Below are 18,688 nucleotides of genomic sequence, written 5' to 3' on the forward strand. Positions count from 1 at the left end.
AAAGGGCCCAGAGGCCGAGAGAAAAGCTCACATGGTCAGGGGCGTCTGTGGGAAGGGAAATCTGATATTTTGTCCTTGGGATGGATGTTCTGCTCAGACCCCGAGTCTGCTGAGCAGCCGCAGCCCCCTGGAAGGGGGAGGGACTGGGGAAGCCGGAGGCCAGTGCGCTGCCCCCAGGGGTTCTGAGCTGGGTCCCCTGAGGCACCTACCAGACACTGCTGGATGGGGCCGGGGGAGGGCTTGGGGCGGGTGAGGCCGGAGGGCTGGTCAGAGGAAGAGGGAGCGGAGTGGACACCTGCTCCTCCCTCACCCTCAGGTGCTGCTCAGATGTCACCTCCTCAGACAGACTTTCCCTGAGCACCCCCCACCCTCCACCCCTACCGCATCCCCCGGTCTAAACTAGGCCTTCTTTGCAGCCTTTCTCTGCAGAATTTTCTTCGTAGCACTTAATGCTACCTGACATTGCATTTGGCTGAACCGTATACAATTGTCAAATGCCAGCAATTTCATACAGTTCAACCTAATACTACATATTCAGCGGTTCTTCATCTGCCTCCGCCACTGGAATGTAGCTCCACGCGGTTGGGATTTTTATCTGTGGCGTTTCTGCTACATCCGCAGTGCCTAGATGAGTCCCTGGCACAAAGCGGACCCTCAGTAAATGTTGAATGAATAGGTGAATGAATCCTTGGGCTGGGAATTTGGCAAAAGACTTGATGAAGGAGTTCGATTCGACTAGGGAGCTGCATCTAGGGCAGGGACTGACCAGAGAGGGCTGGGGCTCGGGCGGGGCAGAGCGGGTACCCAGGGCCAGGACAGATGGGGCTGTAGTGTGGGAGAAGCTGTCACGTTCCTGAGACAAGATGGGTGGCCAGGATGGGGAACATAGGCAGCCAGCCTCATAATCATGTGGGCTTTTGTCTCAATTTTTAGGAGGCCGGTCATCATTCCCAAAACCATGTCCCTGCCCTCCAGAGGCTCACAGCCTCGCCAGGAAGACAACGCCACAATGACAGCCACTCCTCAGGCACTTGCCAGGCGCCAGGCAGTCTAGCTGGTGGTTAAATGTGCAGACTCTGGAGCAGGACAGCAGGTTCAAAGACCACATCCACCACCTTCTTGGTCATATGTGACTTTGGGTAAATCACCTAACACCTCTGGGCCTCAGTTTCTCCATCTGTACGAGGGGAATCGCAGTATCCAGACAGAGGAAAACAGCCCTGGCATCTGGGAGCTGCCCGGTCCTATCAGCCAGGCCTCGGTGTTGCTCGGGCTGGCCTGGCACAGCTGGTCCTGGTGCTCCTGCTGAACACAGAAAAGCCATCTGTGACCGTGACGGATGGAGACAAAAACAGGACCACTCGGTAAGCATATCAGAACACTGACAAAACATGAATATTGTCCAAACCACAAAAGTGCCCCAGCAACCCCTACAGCTAATCTGAGTGAAGGCTGCCCCTCTACCAATGACAGCTCTCTCCTCACTCCGGCGGGCCCTCCTTCTAGGTAAGATTTACTAGGATAACCAGTCATAGAATCACCTCCACTTCCCAATGGCATCTGATGCAGAACAAGTCCTGCTTCCATCAACCCTGCACCAAATCATGTAACACCAGCCCAAACCTTATCATAAGTCCCTTCAGACCCCCTCTTACTGAGCCACGCCCACCTCCGTCCCCAGGCTGCTCATTCTCCCTCGTGAGTAATCACCCTCAAGGGGTGTTTCTGGTGATCTCTGACTGGAGGCATTGACAGTCCCTACCTTGCTGGTGGTTGTTACATTGCACTGGGAATGACACATTCCAAAGACTCTTTAAATATACTTGTCCTGCTTTAATATCATTTCCATTCTACAAGGAGGACACCGGCACTCAGCAAGGGGAAGGAACTTTGCCCAGGGTCACACAGCTGGGAAGGCAGAGCTGGGATGGAAATTCAGGTCTGCTTCCAGAGTTGGTTTCCTAACCCCCTGCCTTGGCATTAATAGGGCAGAAACCAATGCAACAGCATTGGGCCAGTGTCTGGGACGAGCAGAGCAGAGGGACCTTGGAGCTCAAAGAGAAGAGAGGCCCCAGGCTGCAGAGGGCAAGCCCCCAGGATGTGCTCAGCGACCTTCTCTCTTCCTCTCCCATTGGTGATGCCCTCACTGGATCCAAGGCCGCCTGGCTGCTGAGTAAACACAGGCCCAGCTGAGGCCCGAGGTGGGGGTCAGTGTCGGCAGAGTCTGAGGCCTGAGTCACTTCCTGATCATTGCTTAAGAGGCGTCCGGAGCCACAGCCTGAGTGGCCAGCTCGTGCCCTTGCAGGATTGCAGCCACTTGGGCAATGAGCACTTCCGTGGTATTCCTCACCTTTCCAGGCTCAGCTCTGCCAGCTCAGGTTTCTGAGACCCACAACAGAGAGGCTGAAGCCCTGCTCCCACCTGGAGAACTGGATCCTCAACCCAGAAGGAAACCTAAGTCTCCTGGACAACCCTCTTGCCTGTGCCCAGCCTTAGGTGCTGGCTTCCTGGACCCACCCCAACCTCAGAATCAGGGTGCCTTCCACTGGCACCACCAACCCCAAAGTTCTGAAACTCCTGCAGCCCTCCCCGGCACGGAGCCCCTGCCCTGTCCCCCCACAGGGTCTCAGGGCTGAAGGAGGGCTGGGGCAGAGAAGAGGGTGGGGAATATGTCAGAGAGCCCAGGGCAGGATGTACTGAGGGAGACACGGCTTGATCAGTGGACATGTCCTCACGATGTGGGCGAGGCTGACGATGTGAAACGCAGGCCACCTCCTTTAAGGAGCAATGCCTCTCAACCCAGAGACACTGCATAGCCTTGTGGCCGAGAGCATGGACTCTAGAACCAGGCTACCAGCTTCCCCATCTCAGCTCTGCCCTTTACCAGCTGTGCTACCTTCGGCAAGTTACTTCACCTCTCTGTACCTCAGGTTCCTCATCTCTAAAATGAGAATAATAATAGTACTGACTCATAGGCCTCTCACCAGGATTAAGGGAGTTGTGTATGTAAAACACTTAGAATAATGACTGGCGCATGGCAAACACAGTGTTCATTAAATAAATATTTTTTCACTTCCAATGGGCTGGCTCTTCCATTCATTCTCCATACAGTTTTTGATGTCCTACTGTGTGCCAGGGATGAATAAGACAGATTATGTGCCTGCAACGCCTGTTGGGCACTTCTGTGGGATCCCAGCACCCTCCCACCCCTGAAGGGTCTTCTAGGCTGTGCCTGAGGCTGCAGGAGTGTGTGGGAGGGGCTGTGGCACAGGGTTTGGGGCCTGCAGACTCCCTAGTGAGGCCCCCCAGCTTGCTGGAGACCACAAGCAAGTTCCTTTCCTTCTTTAAGATACCCTCTGTCCCTTTGACCAGGTGAAGCAAGTGGTCCCCACCCCTTCCGCTACCCCATCCCCGGGTCAATGAGGGGTCAGACAAGTCAGGCGGGCATCCAGGCCATTCTCTGCCCTCCAACCTGTTCCTTGGAGGCCTCTGTGATTTTTTTTTTCTTGCTGAGGAAGATTCACCTTGACCTAACATCTGTTGCCAATCTTCCTCTATTTTGTATGTGAGCTGCCGTCACAGGATGGCCACTGACAGACAGGTGGTGTAGGTCTGTGCCCAGAACCGAACCCTGGCCGCCGAAGTGAGCACACTGAACTTAACCACTAGGTCACAGGCTGGCTCCTCTGTGATTTAATTTGAGCACAGAACCTTCTTCAGGCTGCACAAGCCACCAGACACAGGTGGCAGAAGACCCTAGCTTGTCATTGCCCTCATGGGGTATTAGGAAGCCGGCAAAAATTGTGTTCAAGACTGGAAATTTGAACCTGGACTGGATACTTGATATTATAGAATTACCATTATTAATTTTAGGTGTAAAAATAATATTGTGGTTATATCTTTAAAATAATCCTTCTTTAGAGATACAAAAAATATTTATGCATGAAATGATACGATGCCTTGGTTTCGCTTCAAAATTATGGGGCTGCAGATGAAACAAAATTGACTAAGAGTTGATGTAATTGCTGAACCTGAGGGATTGGGGTCAGGCAGGGTCATCAGCGCCTCACTATCCTCATGTGGTCCCGGAGGCCCTCCAGCCGGGGAGCTGGTGAGCAATGCAGAATCCTGACTCCACCCCAGAACGACTGAATCAGGATCTGCACTGTAATAAAATAAAATTCCCAGGGGATTCGTGTGCACGTTTGTGAGAAGCCCCGAGCTCTTCTGTCGACTTTTGTGTATATTGGAAACTTTCCGTAATCAAAAAGTGGTGGGGTTTGGTTTTTCCGAAATTGTCCTCGAAATCTCCGGGGAGCTCTTCCTCCAGCGTGCCGGGCTGGAGAGAGCCGCAGGCCCCGTCGTGCCGCCCTGCCCCTGCTCGGGGCCCCAGCACCGCCGGCAGCCGCTGGCTCCCGCAGGGCGGCGCACCTGCCACCTCTGCACGGCTCGGCGGGCGCGCGCGCACCTGGGCCGGCGGGCTGGCGGGCAGGCCCGGGCGTGGCCGCGCGGCGCACCTGGGCGAGCCGGCAGGTGGGACGCGCGCGGGCCGGTCCCCGCCCGGCGCGGGGGAGGGGAGGGGAGGGGAGGGGAGGGGCGGGCGCGCCTGGGACCGCGGCGAGGACCGTGCCGGAGCCCGCGGGGCGCGAACGCAGCCGCCGCGCTGGGGCCGCGGAGCTCGGGAGCCCGGGATGAGCCTCAGCCGGAAAAGGGGCTTCTACAAGCAGGACGTGAACAAGACCGCCTGGGAGCTGCCCAAGACCTACGTGTCGCCGACGCACGTCGGCACCGGGGCCTATGGCGCCGTGTGGTGAGACCCCCGGGCCTGCGCGCCGCCGGGGGGCGCGGGGCGGACGGGCGGCGGGCGCCCAGGCGCGGGGCGCAGGGGACGCCTCTCCACCAGCCCGGGCAGGACAGCGCACCTTCTCTGCTCTCCCGCCCCGCCTCGGATGTCCCGTCTCTTGCTGGGCGCTCGGGGCCGCGCGCCCGCCACCTTGACCGAGGACCCCAAGCCCAGCGCCCGGTGGGCTTGGAAGACCCTCCCGGGGCGCTTCCTGGGCCGAGCCCGTGGACCCGGGAGGAGGCGGCGGACTGGGCAGGGAAGCAGAGGAGGCGCAAGGAGCCTCTGGCGGTTAGAGGCTGGCCTGGGGCCACCCCAGGCGCCATCTCACTTTTCTCCTCGAAGTTATGGGTCTCTGTGGGTTGAATTAGGACTGGGTCTGGTTCTCCAGGGCTTGAACCTTCAAGGGACCCCAGAGTTCATCCGGGCGAATCCCCATTGTTACAAAGGGGTACACTGAGGCCCAAAGAGGGAGAAGTGATTTGCCGAGTTGCATAGAGTGAGACTTCCTCCGCCTCTGGATCCAGTTGGCATTGACTTGGGTCTGACCCTGGCACCATGCCCCTTTCTCAGTGTCTGCCCCCTCCCTCCTCGACCCCCACCACCCACTGTGCTGCCGGCTGCCCCCTCACATTCCAGGTGGTGGGCATCAGTTCCTCCCAGCTTAGCCTGCTGGCCAAGAGGGACTGGGGCTAGGACGGCCTCCACTCTCCCTAGCGGAGCAGGCTGGGAGGCAACACCCAGGGTCTGGAGGGGGCACTGACTGCCTGTGCCCCCGCAGCTCTGCCATCGACAAGCGGTCAGGGGAGAAGGTGGCCATCAAGAAGCTGAGCCGGCCCTTCCAGTCGGAGATCTTTGCCAAGCGGGCCTATCGAGAGCTGCTGCTACTGAAGCACATGCAGCATGAGAATGTAGGCTGGGCCTGGGCGCTGCTGGGGGAGGGCAGGGCGCGGGGCCCTGAGAGGGTTCTGACCGGGCCCTCCGCCTGCCCAGAGGTGGCAGAGAGGGTGCAGAGAGCCCAGGACAGGGCCAGGAGAAGAGCATCTCCTCCCTGCTCCTCCCGCCCTTGTTCCTTCTTCCCATTTGTTAAAATGAGGTGCCGGGACCTGCCGTGCCTGCTTCCCAGGAGGGTGCAAAGGGTATTTTTGGCAGTGGAGCAGACTGAGCTTGGTAAGGTGCAAACTTACCCTCTCACTGTTATGAGGAAATAGGCATGAGGAACTTGCCATTTGTTCTAGATCTAAGAGCTGGTGCCCAGAATCCTGGTCAATGGTATTTCCACATGTGATCTGATAACAACAACAACAGTAATAACAATAGATGCTCACTGAGCACTTATTATGTGCCAGGTGCTGCTCAAGGACTTAGTGTAAACTGACATTAAATCCTCACAATATTATGTGAGACAGGTACTGTTACTCCCATGTACAGATGGGGAAATGGAGGCACAGACAGACTCACAGTTGTCTGGTTAGTCAGTGGCAGAGCTGGGATTTGAGCCTAGGTGGTCTGGGGCCAGGCCTCAGTGCATAACCATTAGGCAGTCCTGTCTGATAGAAATGGCTAGAAAGACCCGTGGCTCCATGCTGGGCCTGCTAACCAGGCTTTGCTCCGATACCTAGACTGGAAGGCAATATTTAAAATAATGATTTCTAAATATTGTGCACATTTGAAGCCCTGTTCCTCTTCAGTGCACCCCTCCTTGTGGCCTCCAGCCTGGGGTGATCTTGCCTTTGGCTCGGAACCAGCCCTTTGGCAGGCGAGGATGGATGTGGTAGGAAAGCCAAGGTCAAGGGCAGGGAGCCTGGAAGGCGCCTTCCCTCTTCCCTCCTTGATTCCCTTGGCCATGTGGCTCCCTGCTTGAATTGAGGGTGGGTTTGTGCTGCTTGCCCTGAACACCAGACTTGGGGGCAGTGAGCACAGGAATGGCCACCTCCCCTTCTCCCCAGCCTGACTCTCCGTCACTGTGCACTGCAAGCTCCCTCCCAGTTAGAGGGGTTCCTCTTCCGCCTCTGCCCAGCCTACAGCTCCAAGAAGGCTGGACACCTGCCTCCTGCTGGAAATGGTGTATTAGGACAGGGTGGGTGGTCCTGTTCATGGCTGGGGCCCCAGGGGAGGGGAGGAGAGGGCAGCAGGGGCTGCCCAGCCCTCACTGGCAACCTTCTCCCCAGGTCATTGGGCTCCTGGATGTCTTCACCCCAGCCTCCTCCTTGCGCAGCTTCCACGACTTGTGAGTCGGGCAGCACTGGGTTCCAGGGCATTCGCAGGCCTTGCTTGCCACTTGGGAGCAAGTTGGGGGAGGGTCCACATTCTCTCTTCTGGGTAGGGGGGCTTCCCGCCCTGGCAGTCCTGGTGCAATTCTCTCTGGAGAGATTCTGTCAGGCAACGGTGGAGAGAAAGGCAAGAAGAAGTGGGAGGGGCTTTCCCCACTCCCTGGGGGCCCAGGGGTGGGTCTGGACTTTGGGGCTCTTCCTAGCATGAAGCGTGGATCAGGAAGCCTTGGCCACTCTGGCTGCTGGGGTGTTTGACAGCATCATACAGAACCAGAAAAGTTTTTTGCTAAATGCATGGCTTTGCTAGTGCGACACCTGGTCTAAAATTTAGGAACCTTTGGGAGAGTGGATTTTTTTTTTTTTTTTTGATCCTATTTCAAATGCAGCTGAAGGTCTCTGTGTTAGGATGCTTTTGTTTTAAATGTAATGCAATAATTTTGAATGGAGTTTTTTCCTATAATGCCAGCTGCTGGGCTTAGCATTGAGAATTTAAAGCGGCCAGACGCTCAGTTGGGGGTGGGGGCACAGTTTCTAAATGACCCCTACCAGTAGTGTGGTCAATGTTCTCAGACTGGGAAGAGGGCTGGAGACTGCCTGGGGGCCTTCCCAGAGGAGGCAGCGTTTGAACTCAATCCTGCGGGATGAGTGGAAGTTTGCCTGAGGTGGAAGGGGGTGAGGGCCCCTGGGTAGAAGGAGCTTCGTGGGCAGAGGCCGTGATGCATGAAAGAGACTGGACTGTTCAGGCAGAATGGAGAAGTTCAGTGTGGCTGGTGGAGGCTGACGGCGGGTCTGATAAGGCCAAGAGTTCAGACTTGAGCCCACAGGCAGCCTCAAGTCCGTGGAGGTTTCGAGCAGGGGGGTGATGTGGTCTGATCAGATTTTGGAGATGCACTCTGATGGCAGCGAGAAAGGAGCAGGGAGCAGCTCTGAGAGGAGAGAGAGCCTTGAGGGTAGAGTTCGAGACCCAGACTTCCATCCAAATAAAGCAGAGGTGACGGGATGCCGAGAAGAAACTTGAGACCTGTCGGGAGGCAGGACTGTCCGAATGTCATATGCGTTGGGATGCAGTGGCTGGGAGAGGTGGCGTAGGTTGGGGATGCCAGGCTCCTGCTTGGAATACAAGGCTGAAGAGGAACAGTTCTTGGGAGAAAGATAATGAACTCCAGTTTGGACACTTCGCTTTTGAAGAGCCTGTGAACATTCGACGTTTAATCAGCAATTCCAAATAAATCTGGAGCTCGGGGAGGTCTGGGCAAGGATGTGGATTTGGGCCAGAATAATCACGCTTGGATGACAGCCGGAGCCCAGGGACAGGCTAGTGTAGAACATGATGCGATGCTGTTGATTAAGATAGCAACGTGGAAGAGAAGGTACAAGAGGACGAGCAGGTGAAGAGCTGAGACGGCCCGATGAGGGGTAGAATCGGCAGCCAGTCTTGAGGGAGTGTCAGACTTTGCAAAAGGTCTGATAGGAAGAAGGGAGGGTGGTGGGGGGGGTGCTGTTGGGCTGTCATTGGTGGTCTTGATCCAAGCAGTTTGGGTGATGGGGTGGCAGCACACGCCAGGCCGTCAGGGGCCTGGAAGTTAAGGCAATGGGGTTGAGAAGTGTGGACCACTCTTTCTAGAAGTTTGGTCTGGGAGGGAAAGAAGGAGAAGGGGCGGTTACTTGAGGAAACAAGGTCAAGGGAAGGCGATGTGAGACTTCAGCAAGTTTGTTGGCAGAGAAGAAAGAACCAGGGTCCACGTGGAGGTGAAAGACGAAGGCGGGGAGGGGGTCGTGCATGGAGCAGGGTCCCCACGGGGGAGGGGGTGTGGTCAGAGAGAAGAAGCCTTCAAAAAGCCACAGGCTCGTGGAGATGGCCTCCACCACATCCCTTTTTATTATTTTTTCCTTTTTCAATCTTTGTCCTTTTTTGTTCTGGACTTTGCTGTTATACCTTGAGTAACAGTTACATTTTGCTGACCTGACCTGTTTCACAATCACATGGGAGGGTGCAATGGTTCAGCTCCCTCCTTCTTCCTTCTTCCACCCTCCTGGAAATTGTTTTATTGTTTCCTTCTTGGAAGGGCAGACAGTTTTGGTGACGCCATCTCAGCCGGGCATGACCCTCTCTGGGAGAAAATATTTGGAAAGAAGCAGAAGGAAATACTGGCAGATGTTTCTAACTCACAGCTGTGGCTTTCTGTGGGGCACGGAGGAGGGCAAGGAGAGGGCACCCCTGAAGGGAGGGAACACTGCTCCCGTTTGGTTTTCCTGAGCACGCTCCAGCTGAAGTGCTTACCTTGAACTCTGCCAACTGGGAGGCCGGCCGCTGTCGCCAGGCTGGGAGCCAGGAGCCAGGAGGCCCGTGCAGGGCTGGTTCTTCTTGCGCGCAGAGGTCATCTCTAAGGCCTCTGTTCTGCCCTAGCCCCTCGCCCCTCCTCTGAGCTCAGACCTGGGGCCGGGTGGGGCTGGGGACTGTTCCAGAAGCCTTCGTGCCTTGCAGCTACCTGGTGATGCCCTTCATGCAGACGGACCTGCAGAAGATCATGGGGATGGAGTTCAGTGAGGACAAGATCCAGTACCTGGTGTATCAGATGCTCAAAGGTCTTAAGGTGGGTAGGGGCCTGAAGACGGCAGAGGGGGGTACCTTGATGTTGAGACCTGAGGTTTGGGGGAGGCCAGTTCTTGGGGGCCGGGAGAGCACTGTGACAGGGTGGAGGGGGTTTCTGAGCCAGCCTGAAACACCCAGTATGCAAACCCAAGGCGCTAGACTCACCCTTGTCTCTCTCCAACACAGTACATCCACTCAGCTGGGGTCATCCACAGGGTGAGTGCTTTCCCTGCTCCGTCCTCAAGGGGAGGGAGGGTTCTCCACAGTGGGGTAGGGGGGGAGGGGGGACAATCCTCCGGAGCATGGAATGTGGATTTTTTCAGCCTCTGCCTGGGCCCAGGAAGGCCTGTTCGGAAGAATTGCTGTGTTCTAGGGAACTTTCCGGGGAAATGCTGTGAACAAAGCCAGACCTGAGCTTGGGTGTTTCAGGCTCCAAGAATCAGGAGCATTTAGAGGTGGAGGGGCCCTAGAGGACAGCTGGTCCAGGCTCAGGCTATGCATGAGGAGACCTACACCCAGAGAGGGGAAGGGGCCTGGCCAAGGACACATGCTGGGTGGGGCCGAGCGGGGACAAGCTCCCGTCTCTGCCTGTCAGCCAGTGCTCACTCTCTCCCCTGTCTAGGACCTGAAGCCCGGCAACCTCGCTGTGAACGAGGACTGTGAGCTGAAGGTGAGAAGGTCCGAGCAGGGTGGGTCTGGGGTTGGGTGGGCCCCTCTCCCCTGGGAGCCCCAGAAGCTGCTCCGGGAGCCTCGTCTCCTCAGCGAGCTCCTTCTCCCTGTGTCCCTGAGTTGTAGATCTTGGATTTTGGGCTAGCACGGCCTGCGGACGCTCAGATGACTGGCTACGTGGTGACCCGCTGGTACCGGGCCCCTGAGGTGATCCTCAGCTGGATGCATTACAACCAGACTGGTCAGTGGTCAGCTGCCTGGGGGAGGGGCCTGGGGCTGGGGGTCTCCTCTGGCAGCTTCCCAAGGCCATCTCAGTTACTCTGGGTTGACCAACTGCCGGATCCTGGTCAGCCGGTCCAGGTGACACGTCCTCCCCTGCCCTCTGCAGTGGACATCTGGTCTGTGGGCTGTATCATGGCGGAGATGCTGACGGGGAAAACTCTGTTCAAGGGGAAAGATTGTATCCTTTGCTGGAAAAGCCAAACCACCCAGGGATTCATTCCTTCAACAGACACTTTATTACTTAAATATTTTTTTCTTAGTGCTAAAGTGATACATGCTCCCTGTAGAACAATTTTAAAATGCAGATAAGCAAAATGATGAAAACTAGAAACGTGTCATTCTACCACCGTGTAGAAACTACTTCACACACTAATTGAACTCCTGTGTGCACTGTGCAGGCGTTGATGAGAATATGCAGAGTCTGGGGGAAGATGACAAAGAAACGGATGAAGGTGACTGGATGGGGTGAGGGCTGGGAAGGTGGCACATCCAGGAGAATCTGTGGGGAGGGACCCTTAGCCCAGCCTGGCAGGTGGGAAGCCTTCCGGAGACCCGAGTCCTAAGGGGTGAACCTCTACCCCCGGAAGCGGGAGGTTCGGCCGTCTGGAGCCTGGATGGCCGCCACAGTGCCTGGGGGGAGGCTGGGGGCAGCGGGAAGGGCAGCTTCGGAGCCGCCAGCAGAGAATGAGGTTGAGCCTTAACCCGCTGCCGAGACCTGGACCAGCTGACCCAGATCCTGAAAGTGACTGGCGTGCCGGGCGCAGAGTTTGTGCAGAAGTTGAAGGACAAAGCGGTGAGCGGCAAAGGGGCCTCGGCTGACCAGGGGTCAGGGGCCTGCGGGTTTGGGGAGGAGGGCTCAACTGTGCCTTCCCCTTGCCCTGCAGGTGCTCTCGTCATCATCCCACTTTGGACTCTGACCTGAGCCTTCAGCCCTGCTCTGGGCCTTTTCCGGAGTCCCTGCTCTATACCCCACAGCCTAAGCCCTGAGGGGCTGACGGTTGAGGATTATTCAGTGCTTCTCTCTCTTCCAGGCCAAATCCTACATCCAGGCCCTGCCACAGAGCCCCAAGAAGGATTTCTCTCAGCTCTTCCCCCGCGCCAGCCCCCAGGGTGAGTCCTGGGGCCTGCTGCCCGCAGGGCCTCTGTGTCTGTCCCCGGGGTGGGGGTGGGGGGTTGGACACGGGGGATGGGGGACACCTACTCCTCCCAGGCCTGGGCTGTGAGGCTCATGCTTTGTTGCTGCAGCTATAGACCTGCTGGAGAAGATGCTGGAGCTGGATGTGGACAAGCGCCTGACGGCCTCGCAGGCCCTCACCCACCCCTTCTTTGAGCCCTTCCGGGACCCCGAGGAGGAGACAGAGGCCCAGCAGCCATTCGATGATTCCTTAGAACACGAGAAACTCACGGTGGATGAATGGAAGCGTAAGAGCCGCGGCCTCAGCTCCTTCCTCTCCCTGCCTGCAGCCCCTCTCTGCTCTGCCTCCTTCATTTCCAGGCCTGGCCTCAGCCGGGCCCACGGCCCCCTAGAGACCGCAGCCTCCTTCTCTCTGAGTGGGTGTGCATTTCTTTCTCCCTGGGCTGACCTCCTGCTCCGTGCTGTATCTGGGGGGGGACGGGGGTGGGCTCTTCTTGCTCTCAGCACCCCTCCTCACCTTGAGCCCCCCTGCCTTTCTCAGAGCACATCTACAAGGAGATTGTGAACTTCAGCCCCATCGCCCGGAAGGACTCGCGGCGCCGGAGTGGCATGAAGCTCCAGTGACGCATCTGCCTGACCCTTGGCTGAGCCTGGGGACTGCCACATGGCAGCACCTACCAAACACTGCCCCTCAGACTGATATTTATTTGTCACTACCAGGTTTCAGCCCTTCTTGGATTATAGCCTTCCCAGCAGAGGACAGAGGGCCCTCGTCTTTGTGCAGGAAGCACCTAGTAGATGCAGAATTCAAAGATGTTGGTTGGGAGAAAATAGCTCCGATCATAACTGGCCACATTAAAATGCCCTTCTGGAGATTTGCCTGTGTGTGGGGTCCTTTCCTTCCTGCTGTAGTGGGGCTGGAGGTGGGCTGAGCCGGGGCGGGGGTCTACGGCAATGTTGGTGTATTAGATTCCCGGGGCTCCTGTAACAAATCACCACCAATGAGGTTTGAGGTGGGGCTTAAAGCAGCAGAAACTTAGTCTCTCACAGCCCTGGAGGCTCGAAATCTGAAATCAAGGTGTTGGCAGGGCCAGGTTCCCTCCAGAGAAGTATCTTTCCTTGCCTCTTTTTAGCTACTGGGGCTGCCAGAGTCATTGGGGTTCCTCGGTTTGTAGCTGCATCTCTCCATTCTCTGCCTCTGTCTTCACATGGCCTGTCTGGCCTCTCCCGTTCTTACAAGAACACCAGTCATTGAATTGAGGGCCCACCCTAACCCAGTATGATCTCATCTCAATTCTTACTAATTACATCTGCAAAGACCCTATTTCCAGAAAAGGTCACATTCTGAGATTCTGGCTGGACATGAATTTTGGGGAGACACTGCTTAACTCCCTACAGATGGCCACGGGCGGGGGGCCCTTCCTCGGCCTGTGCTCTGTTGCGGAGCTGAACGTGTCTGGCTGCTAAATTAAGGGAGCTGCAGAGAGAGCTGCAGCTGGTGAGACACTGCATGCGGGTTATTTTGGGTGAGTGATAAGCAATCAAGATACGAAACGCCCGCGGGTTGTTGACTAGGAGCTGCGGAAGGCAGAAAGGGCTTTCTCCAGGCTTGACGGAAAACTGCGCTCCTTCCCCGTCCTGGGAATGGTCCAGCTCTCTTGAGCTTTCACCCGACAATGGCTGGGATCCTTCTGTTTAGGTCTGAGAAACTTTGGGAGAACAAATTCCCATGACAAGGAGTCAGGAGCCTGTAGTTCCTGCCCTGGGCGCATTGGGACCCGGTTAAAATGCAGATTCCTGGGCCCCACCCCAGGGATTCTGATTTAGCAGGTTGAGATTGAGACCCTAGAACGCTTGCATGATGACCCCCTCGCCTCACCCCAAGCCCAGTGATTCTGATGGGCATCAGGCCGTGTTTACTCTAAACGTTTAGTTGGTTTCAATACCACTGAATTTGTCGTGAGACCTCAATTAGAACCCACCCTGGGAGGCTGAGGGGCTTCAGATGAGCTTCACATTCTCATTTTCCTGGTGTTCAAACAGGCTCCAACAGAGCATTTTTAGGGCAGTGAAACTATTCTGTACGATGCTGTAATGGTGGATACACGATGCTATGCCTTTGTCAAAACCAGTGAAACTGTACAGTGCCGAGTGTTAACAACAATGCACTGATACTAGCTCACCAGTTGTAACAATGTAGCACACTAATGCAAGATGTTAACAAGGGGAGACCGTGGGGCCGGGGGAGGAGGAAGGATATGAACCTTCTGTACTTCTGGCACAATTTTTCTGTAAACCTAAAACTGCTCTAAAAAATAATGTCTATTTATAAAAAAAAAAAAAAGAAGAAGCTTGAGGCCCAGAGAGATTAAGTCAGATGCCCACCACTCGGAAGTGGGGGAGCCAGGATTTGAACTGGAGCAGCCTTGGACACTGGGCCAAAGGCTGTTAACCCAAACTTGGGTTCAAGGCTTGCCCAGCCCCGCCTTCCTCCGGCCTGTCTCTCTGAGCTCCCTCACTGCAGCCTGTGTCCCCGGACTCTGCTTTCTCTCCCACAGCGTGGCCCTGCTGTCAAGGAGGGAGGAGTAGGCGGAGGAGAGGCTGACCAAGCCCTGCCGTAGCACTGAAACTGCCCCGGGTCCCTGAGTCTGGATCCCCCAGTTAATGGCCTTAGACTCCTTACTGGCCCCAAGGAAAAAGTCCAGCCTTCTTGGTATGGCATTCAAAGGCCCTCGCATTCTCTTCTAACCTCATCAGCTCCCACTGCCTCCTAGATTCCTATGCCAGCATGGCCTATCATGGACCATCAGTCTTGCGATACACTGTGAGGCTCACTCTGGACATTAACAGGTTAAATAAAGGCTCTGACAAGTCCTGTAGTAAACAGGTCTGTTCAATATTGTTTAATCCAGAACTTCCCAAATGTAGTTAACCATGGACCCCATTTTCTCCGACAGCCATCACACACAGCCCTGTTTGCCCCGTGCAGCCCAGTGCACAGGTCCCAACATGGCTTCTCTCCAAGGAGGCCGGGAGCTCGGGCTTCTTTCAGAGGCTCTGCCTGGAAGGCCCTCCATCCCTCTCCTCACTTAGGAAAAGCCTCTCTATCCTTCAAGACTTTGCCTCAGGTCTCTGCCCCAGCAGTCTGTTCTCCATCCTCCTCTGTCATGGAGCTCGCGCTGCCCCAGGCCCTCTGTGGGCAGCACGTACAGTGTGTGGTTCTTCCTCCCCTCCCCATTGCACACTGTGAGCCCCTGCTTGGAACAGATATCTGTGGAGGAATGAACGAGTGAATGAATAAGTGATGTCCCAGGATCCTGTCAGTCATTTCTCTGCCCTGACAGACCAGCATGGTATCAAGGGCAGCAGAGAACACAGCAGGAAGCAGAAGTGGGTGGCCCTGGCCCGCACCATCAAGTTGTTCCCCTGAGAATGTCCAGGCTCTCAGACCCCCAGGCCTCTCCCCATTGTCCCTCAGTATCCCTCCAATCCATCCCCCAGAATTAAACTTCCCAGTGTCACTTCAGCTCCTTCCTGACAATTACCTCAAACCTGGGAAGTTTCTCTGGAGGGAGGTGAAGGTGCTGACCGGTGGGAATGGATTCTGGCCTTCCCTCATGGGCACATGGCCAGAGTGACAGGTCACGGGTCCGTTCTCAGGCTGGGGAGGGAGGTACGGAAGGGCTGAGCCTGGGGGGTCTGGGCCTTGGGGATCTGGGCCCGGCTGCTCTCACAGTTGGCCTGTAGGATCTTGGGCAGGTCTTGTGCCCCCTGCCTTGGTGGACAAGGTTGGGCTTTGCCCTGTGGCCAGTGGGGCAGCTCACAAGGTCTTAACAGAGACAAGGAAGCCAGACACAGGGACTGGGGGCAGCTCAGTGACAGCTGTTGTGCCCTCGACTCCCTCCTTTGTGAAATGAAGGGTGTCCTTGCGCAGTGGCGCTGCTCCTCTCCCAAGGCCACTGAGGCCTACAGCTGGGGCCTGGCCATCCGTCTCACCTAGGACAAGGATTGTCTGGCAGGAATTGGGGGTGGCGCTGCTCCCAGTGAGAGGCAGCCATGGGGATGCAGAGATGGGGGAACCGCCCTCAAAGGGGCGAGCCAGTGTGCACGGATGCCCAGAACCTGTGAGGCTGGAGGCCGCTCTGAAACGGCGCTTGCTCCACTTTCGCCTGGCACGTTGAGATAGCTGTTGCTCTCCACGAGCGTGTGGGAGACTTTCTTCTCCTTTCCCTGAGCAGCGCTACAACCACAGCTCAGGAGGGAGGACTCCCTCCCCACCACTCCTCCCCACTCTTGGCTTCTGTGTCCTTAAATTCAGTTGGACCGATTCCTAAGATCCAGTGCTGGGATGCTCCCCCTTCCTGTATTTGCCGGGAGCTCAGGGCTCCATCCTCATTCTCCCCAAGTCCCCCTGTGATTTAGAGTAAGAGGCTGGAGTCTCCTTTTTCACAATGGGCAGCAGAGGCCCAAAGCCTTTCAGTCGAATTGAAGATCTCAGTGGGTTGTCGCTGTCGCTGCCTCACCCGCCCCTACACAGGATTCCCCGGAGCAGGGGCTGCACCTGGTAGACTCCTCATCCGGTCCCTCCTGCAGGAGCCTCTGCTCAGCTGGGCAGCTGCCCTCACTGTGGGCCAGGGGGTCTTGACCTTTTTTGTGCCATGGATCCCTTCTCAACATAATATTTTCATATGGATAAAATACAATAGACAGGGTTACAAAGGAAGCTAGTTATGTTGAAACACAGTTGTGAAAATATTTAAAGGTGTGATGTTGTAATACATAGGTTTTTTTTATTAACACATTAAGTAACAAGCTTTAAAAGTTTAAAAGTAACGAGCTAATAAACTGCCGTAGCTTTGAAACAGAAATGAGAGTAAACAATGTTTCAAGATGTCTGCAGCGACTGTACGGGGAGTGAGTGGCTCTGTGCCTTCTGTTGGCACAGCTGATGCCACTGGAGTTTGCTGCCTTTGTTCACAGGAGGAAATGGAGGCAAGTACAAGTAAAGTTGTAATATTTTCCAGTCCGAGTTCATGGACCTCTGAATTACAGCGTACAGTCTATGGTTCACGGACACTAGTTAAGAACCCTTGTTCTGGACACCAAAATGTGACTTTAGACATCCTCTGCTATTTCTTGACCAACCCCCTACCCCGCCATCATCTGTGCCCCACTCCCCCGCCTTATATGATCATGGAGCCAGGTTGGAAGTGCCCAGCTCTGCGTCTGGCAGCCTACGTCACATAGACCCCCCTGGTCCCTTGGGTCTCCCAGCTTCGCTCTCCCGGTAGGAAGGGTGTGAATGGGGTATTTTGCTGGGCAATTTGCCGAGGCCCCTACATGTAGTTTGCAAACCAGGTGGAATTCTCCCATCCCCGCCCCGCAGCGTTCCCTCTAATCAGTTTTACTGATGGAGACGTTTGGGCCCCGTGTGGAGATTGGGGCCCGCATCTTCAATCTACTGCTGCACCGTTCCTTCTGTGGAGACAGTGGCATGAGCACTTATTGAGATTAATGTATGGTTTTCTCTCCCTGCACTATTGCCCCTGTCCCCCAGCTACCACAGGCATAGAGATAGCCAGGCCTTGAGACAGGTTTGTGTCAACTGGCCAAGAGAAGAAGCTACCAGAAAGACACTTGTTTCTCTCTGTTTTCCCCAAGGTCTCACCTTTGAGAACATTTTGCTAGGACTCCGGAAGAGGAAAGGGTTGGAGTAGGGGAGGGAAGAATGTTGGGGAAGCCGTGTGGCTTTGCTGGGCGCTTTCTCCTGACCAGAAGGAGGGAGAGGCCTGTTCATGCCCACATTCTTTTGGGACCATTCCCAGCTCCCCATCAACACCCTGGCAAAACTCAGGAGGAGGCTGCTGGGTACTCCGAGAGGCTGGACCCTAAGCACAGGGCTCCTGGTCTTGGCTGAAATCCCCATGTCCCAAGTGTGTCCTGGGGCAGCAGAACCATGGATCTTCAAGAGCCCTGTGGACTGGGACAGTGGTCTTCTGTGACAGACTTGGTTGGTTTCCTACCCAACAGCCATTCTCCCTTCTTCCTTAAAGAACCCACATTTTGTTCAGGCTGCAGCTTGCCCAGGAAGGTGGGCCTCTCCTCCAGCCCCAGGTGGTGACCTATGATTGTTCTAAACCAAGTGAGCTCATGTTCCCTTTGCTAGTGTTTGGTTTAGGACTCAGTTCTGACCAAGAGGACTTGGGGGAAGTCTGGGAAAGAGATCCCTGTGGTCTGCACCTGCGATCTGCCCTGAGGATGATTTTGTGAGCTCTACAGTTAAGGCAGCCATTTTGTGACCATGAGGAATGAAGTCTAATGATAAAAAGTCCACACACTGAGGATGATAGAATGTAAGGATGGAAAGATCTTGAATCCTTGGAGACATCAGGAAGCTCTGAAACCCACTTTGAGGACTGTCTGCCTCCAGACCTCTCGTTACGCACAGTAACCAAATACCTTTGCAGCTTAAGCCACTGTCACTCAGGGTTTCTCTTTTGTATAGCACACGAATTCTTGATTGACACAGCATCTCAGTGGTTTTAAGCAGAGACTGATGATCAGAGGGGCTTTCCTCATGAGGTCCATAAGGTCCCAGAACTTTCATGTAATTCCAAGGAGGACCCCCAGTAACAACTGGATTTCCATCAGCCCAATAGAATAGGCCTTGGCTTTGGGAACTCTACCTTAGTCGAGCCTTTCCTTTTTATCCTCCATCAGAAGAGTGGCCCCTCTATCTAACCCTGTTCTTTCCCTGTGTGTATATTGTAGGAGTTAAGTGTTGGGCTCTGGAGGCATACTGCCTGCTGCTCTGCCACTAACCGGCCGTTTGACCTTGGGCCTCAGTTTCCTCATCTATAAAATGAGGATAATAATACTAAAGAAATTACTATAAG

The 18,688-nt window shown here is 55.4% G+C and overlaps 1 protein-coding gene across 3 annotated transcripts; it reads left to right on the forward strand.

Annotated features, from left to right (window-relative positions):
• Positions 1 to 4,578: 4,578 nt before the first annotated feature.
• On the forward strand, positions 4,579 to 12,667 carry MAPK13 (mitogen-activated protein kinase 13). 3 transcript variants are annotated; one of them, XM_070584456.1, is made up of 12 exons: positions 4,579 to 4,810; positions 5,622 to 5,751; positions 7,012 to 7,070; positions 9,599 to 9,707; positions 9,893 to 9,922; positions 10,329 to 10,376; positions 10,502 to 10,616; positions 10,764 to 10,835; positions 11,371 to 11,450; positions 11,689 to 11,767; positions 11,903 to 12,079; positions 12,334 to 12,667. In XM_070584456.1, the coding sequence occupies exons 1-12, from the start codon at positions 4,692 to 4,694 to the stop codon at positions 12,414 to 12,416; spliced, it is 1,101 nt and encodes a 366-aa protein (XP_070440557.1). In that variant the 5' UTR covers positions 4,579 to 4,691; the 3' UTR covers positions 12,417 to 12,667. The 3 variants fall into 3 exon arrangements, with proteins under 3 accessions (XP_070440557.1, XP_070440558.1, XP_070440559.1); XM_070584457.1 differs by lacking the exons at positions 5,622 to 5,751; positions 7,012 to 7,070 and having other exon boundaries at positions 4,591 to 4,810; XM_070584458.1 differs by lacking the exons at positions 4,579 to 4,810; positions 5,622 to 5,751; positions 7,012 to 7,070 and adding an exon at positions 8,123 to 8,501.
• The last annotated feature ends 6,021 nt before the right edge of the window (positions 12,668 to 18,688 follow it).

This window comes from Equus przewalskii, chromosome 19 (assembly GCF_037783145.1).
Source record: "Equus przewalskii isolate Varuska chromosome 19, EquPr2, whole genome shotgun sequence".
In the NCBI taxonomy this organism is placed as follows: Eukaryota; Metazoa; Chordata; class Mammalia; order Perissodactyla; family Equidae; genus Equus; species Equus przewalskii.

What these genes read in the sequence shown, in the direction of transcription:
- MAPK13 (XM_070584456.1), top strand. Translation starts at nt 4,692, where the DNA reads ATGAGCCTCAGCCGGAAAAGGGGCTTCTACAAGCAGGACGTGAACAAG. An exon ending in GATGCATTACAACCAGACTG is followed by an intron (nt 10,617 to 10,763) that starts GTCAGTGGTCAG and finishes TGCCCTCTGCAG; the next exon opens with TGGACATCTGGTCTGTGGGC. An exon ending in AGAAGTTGAAGGACAAAGCG is followed by an intron (nt 11,451 to 11,688) that starts GTGAGCGGCAAA and finishes TCTCTCTTCCAG; the next exon opens with GCCAAATCCTACATCCAGGC.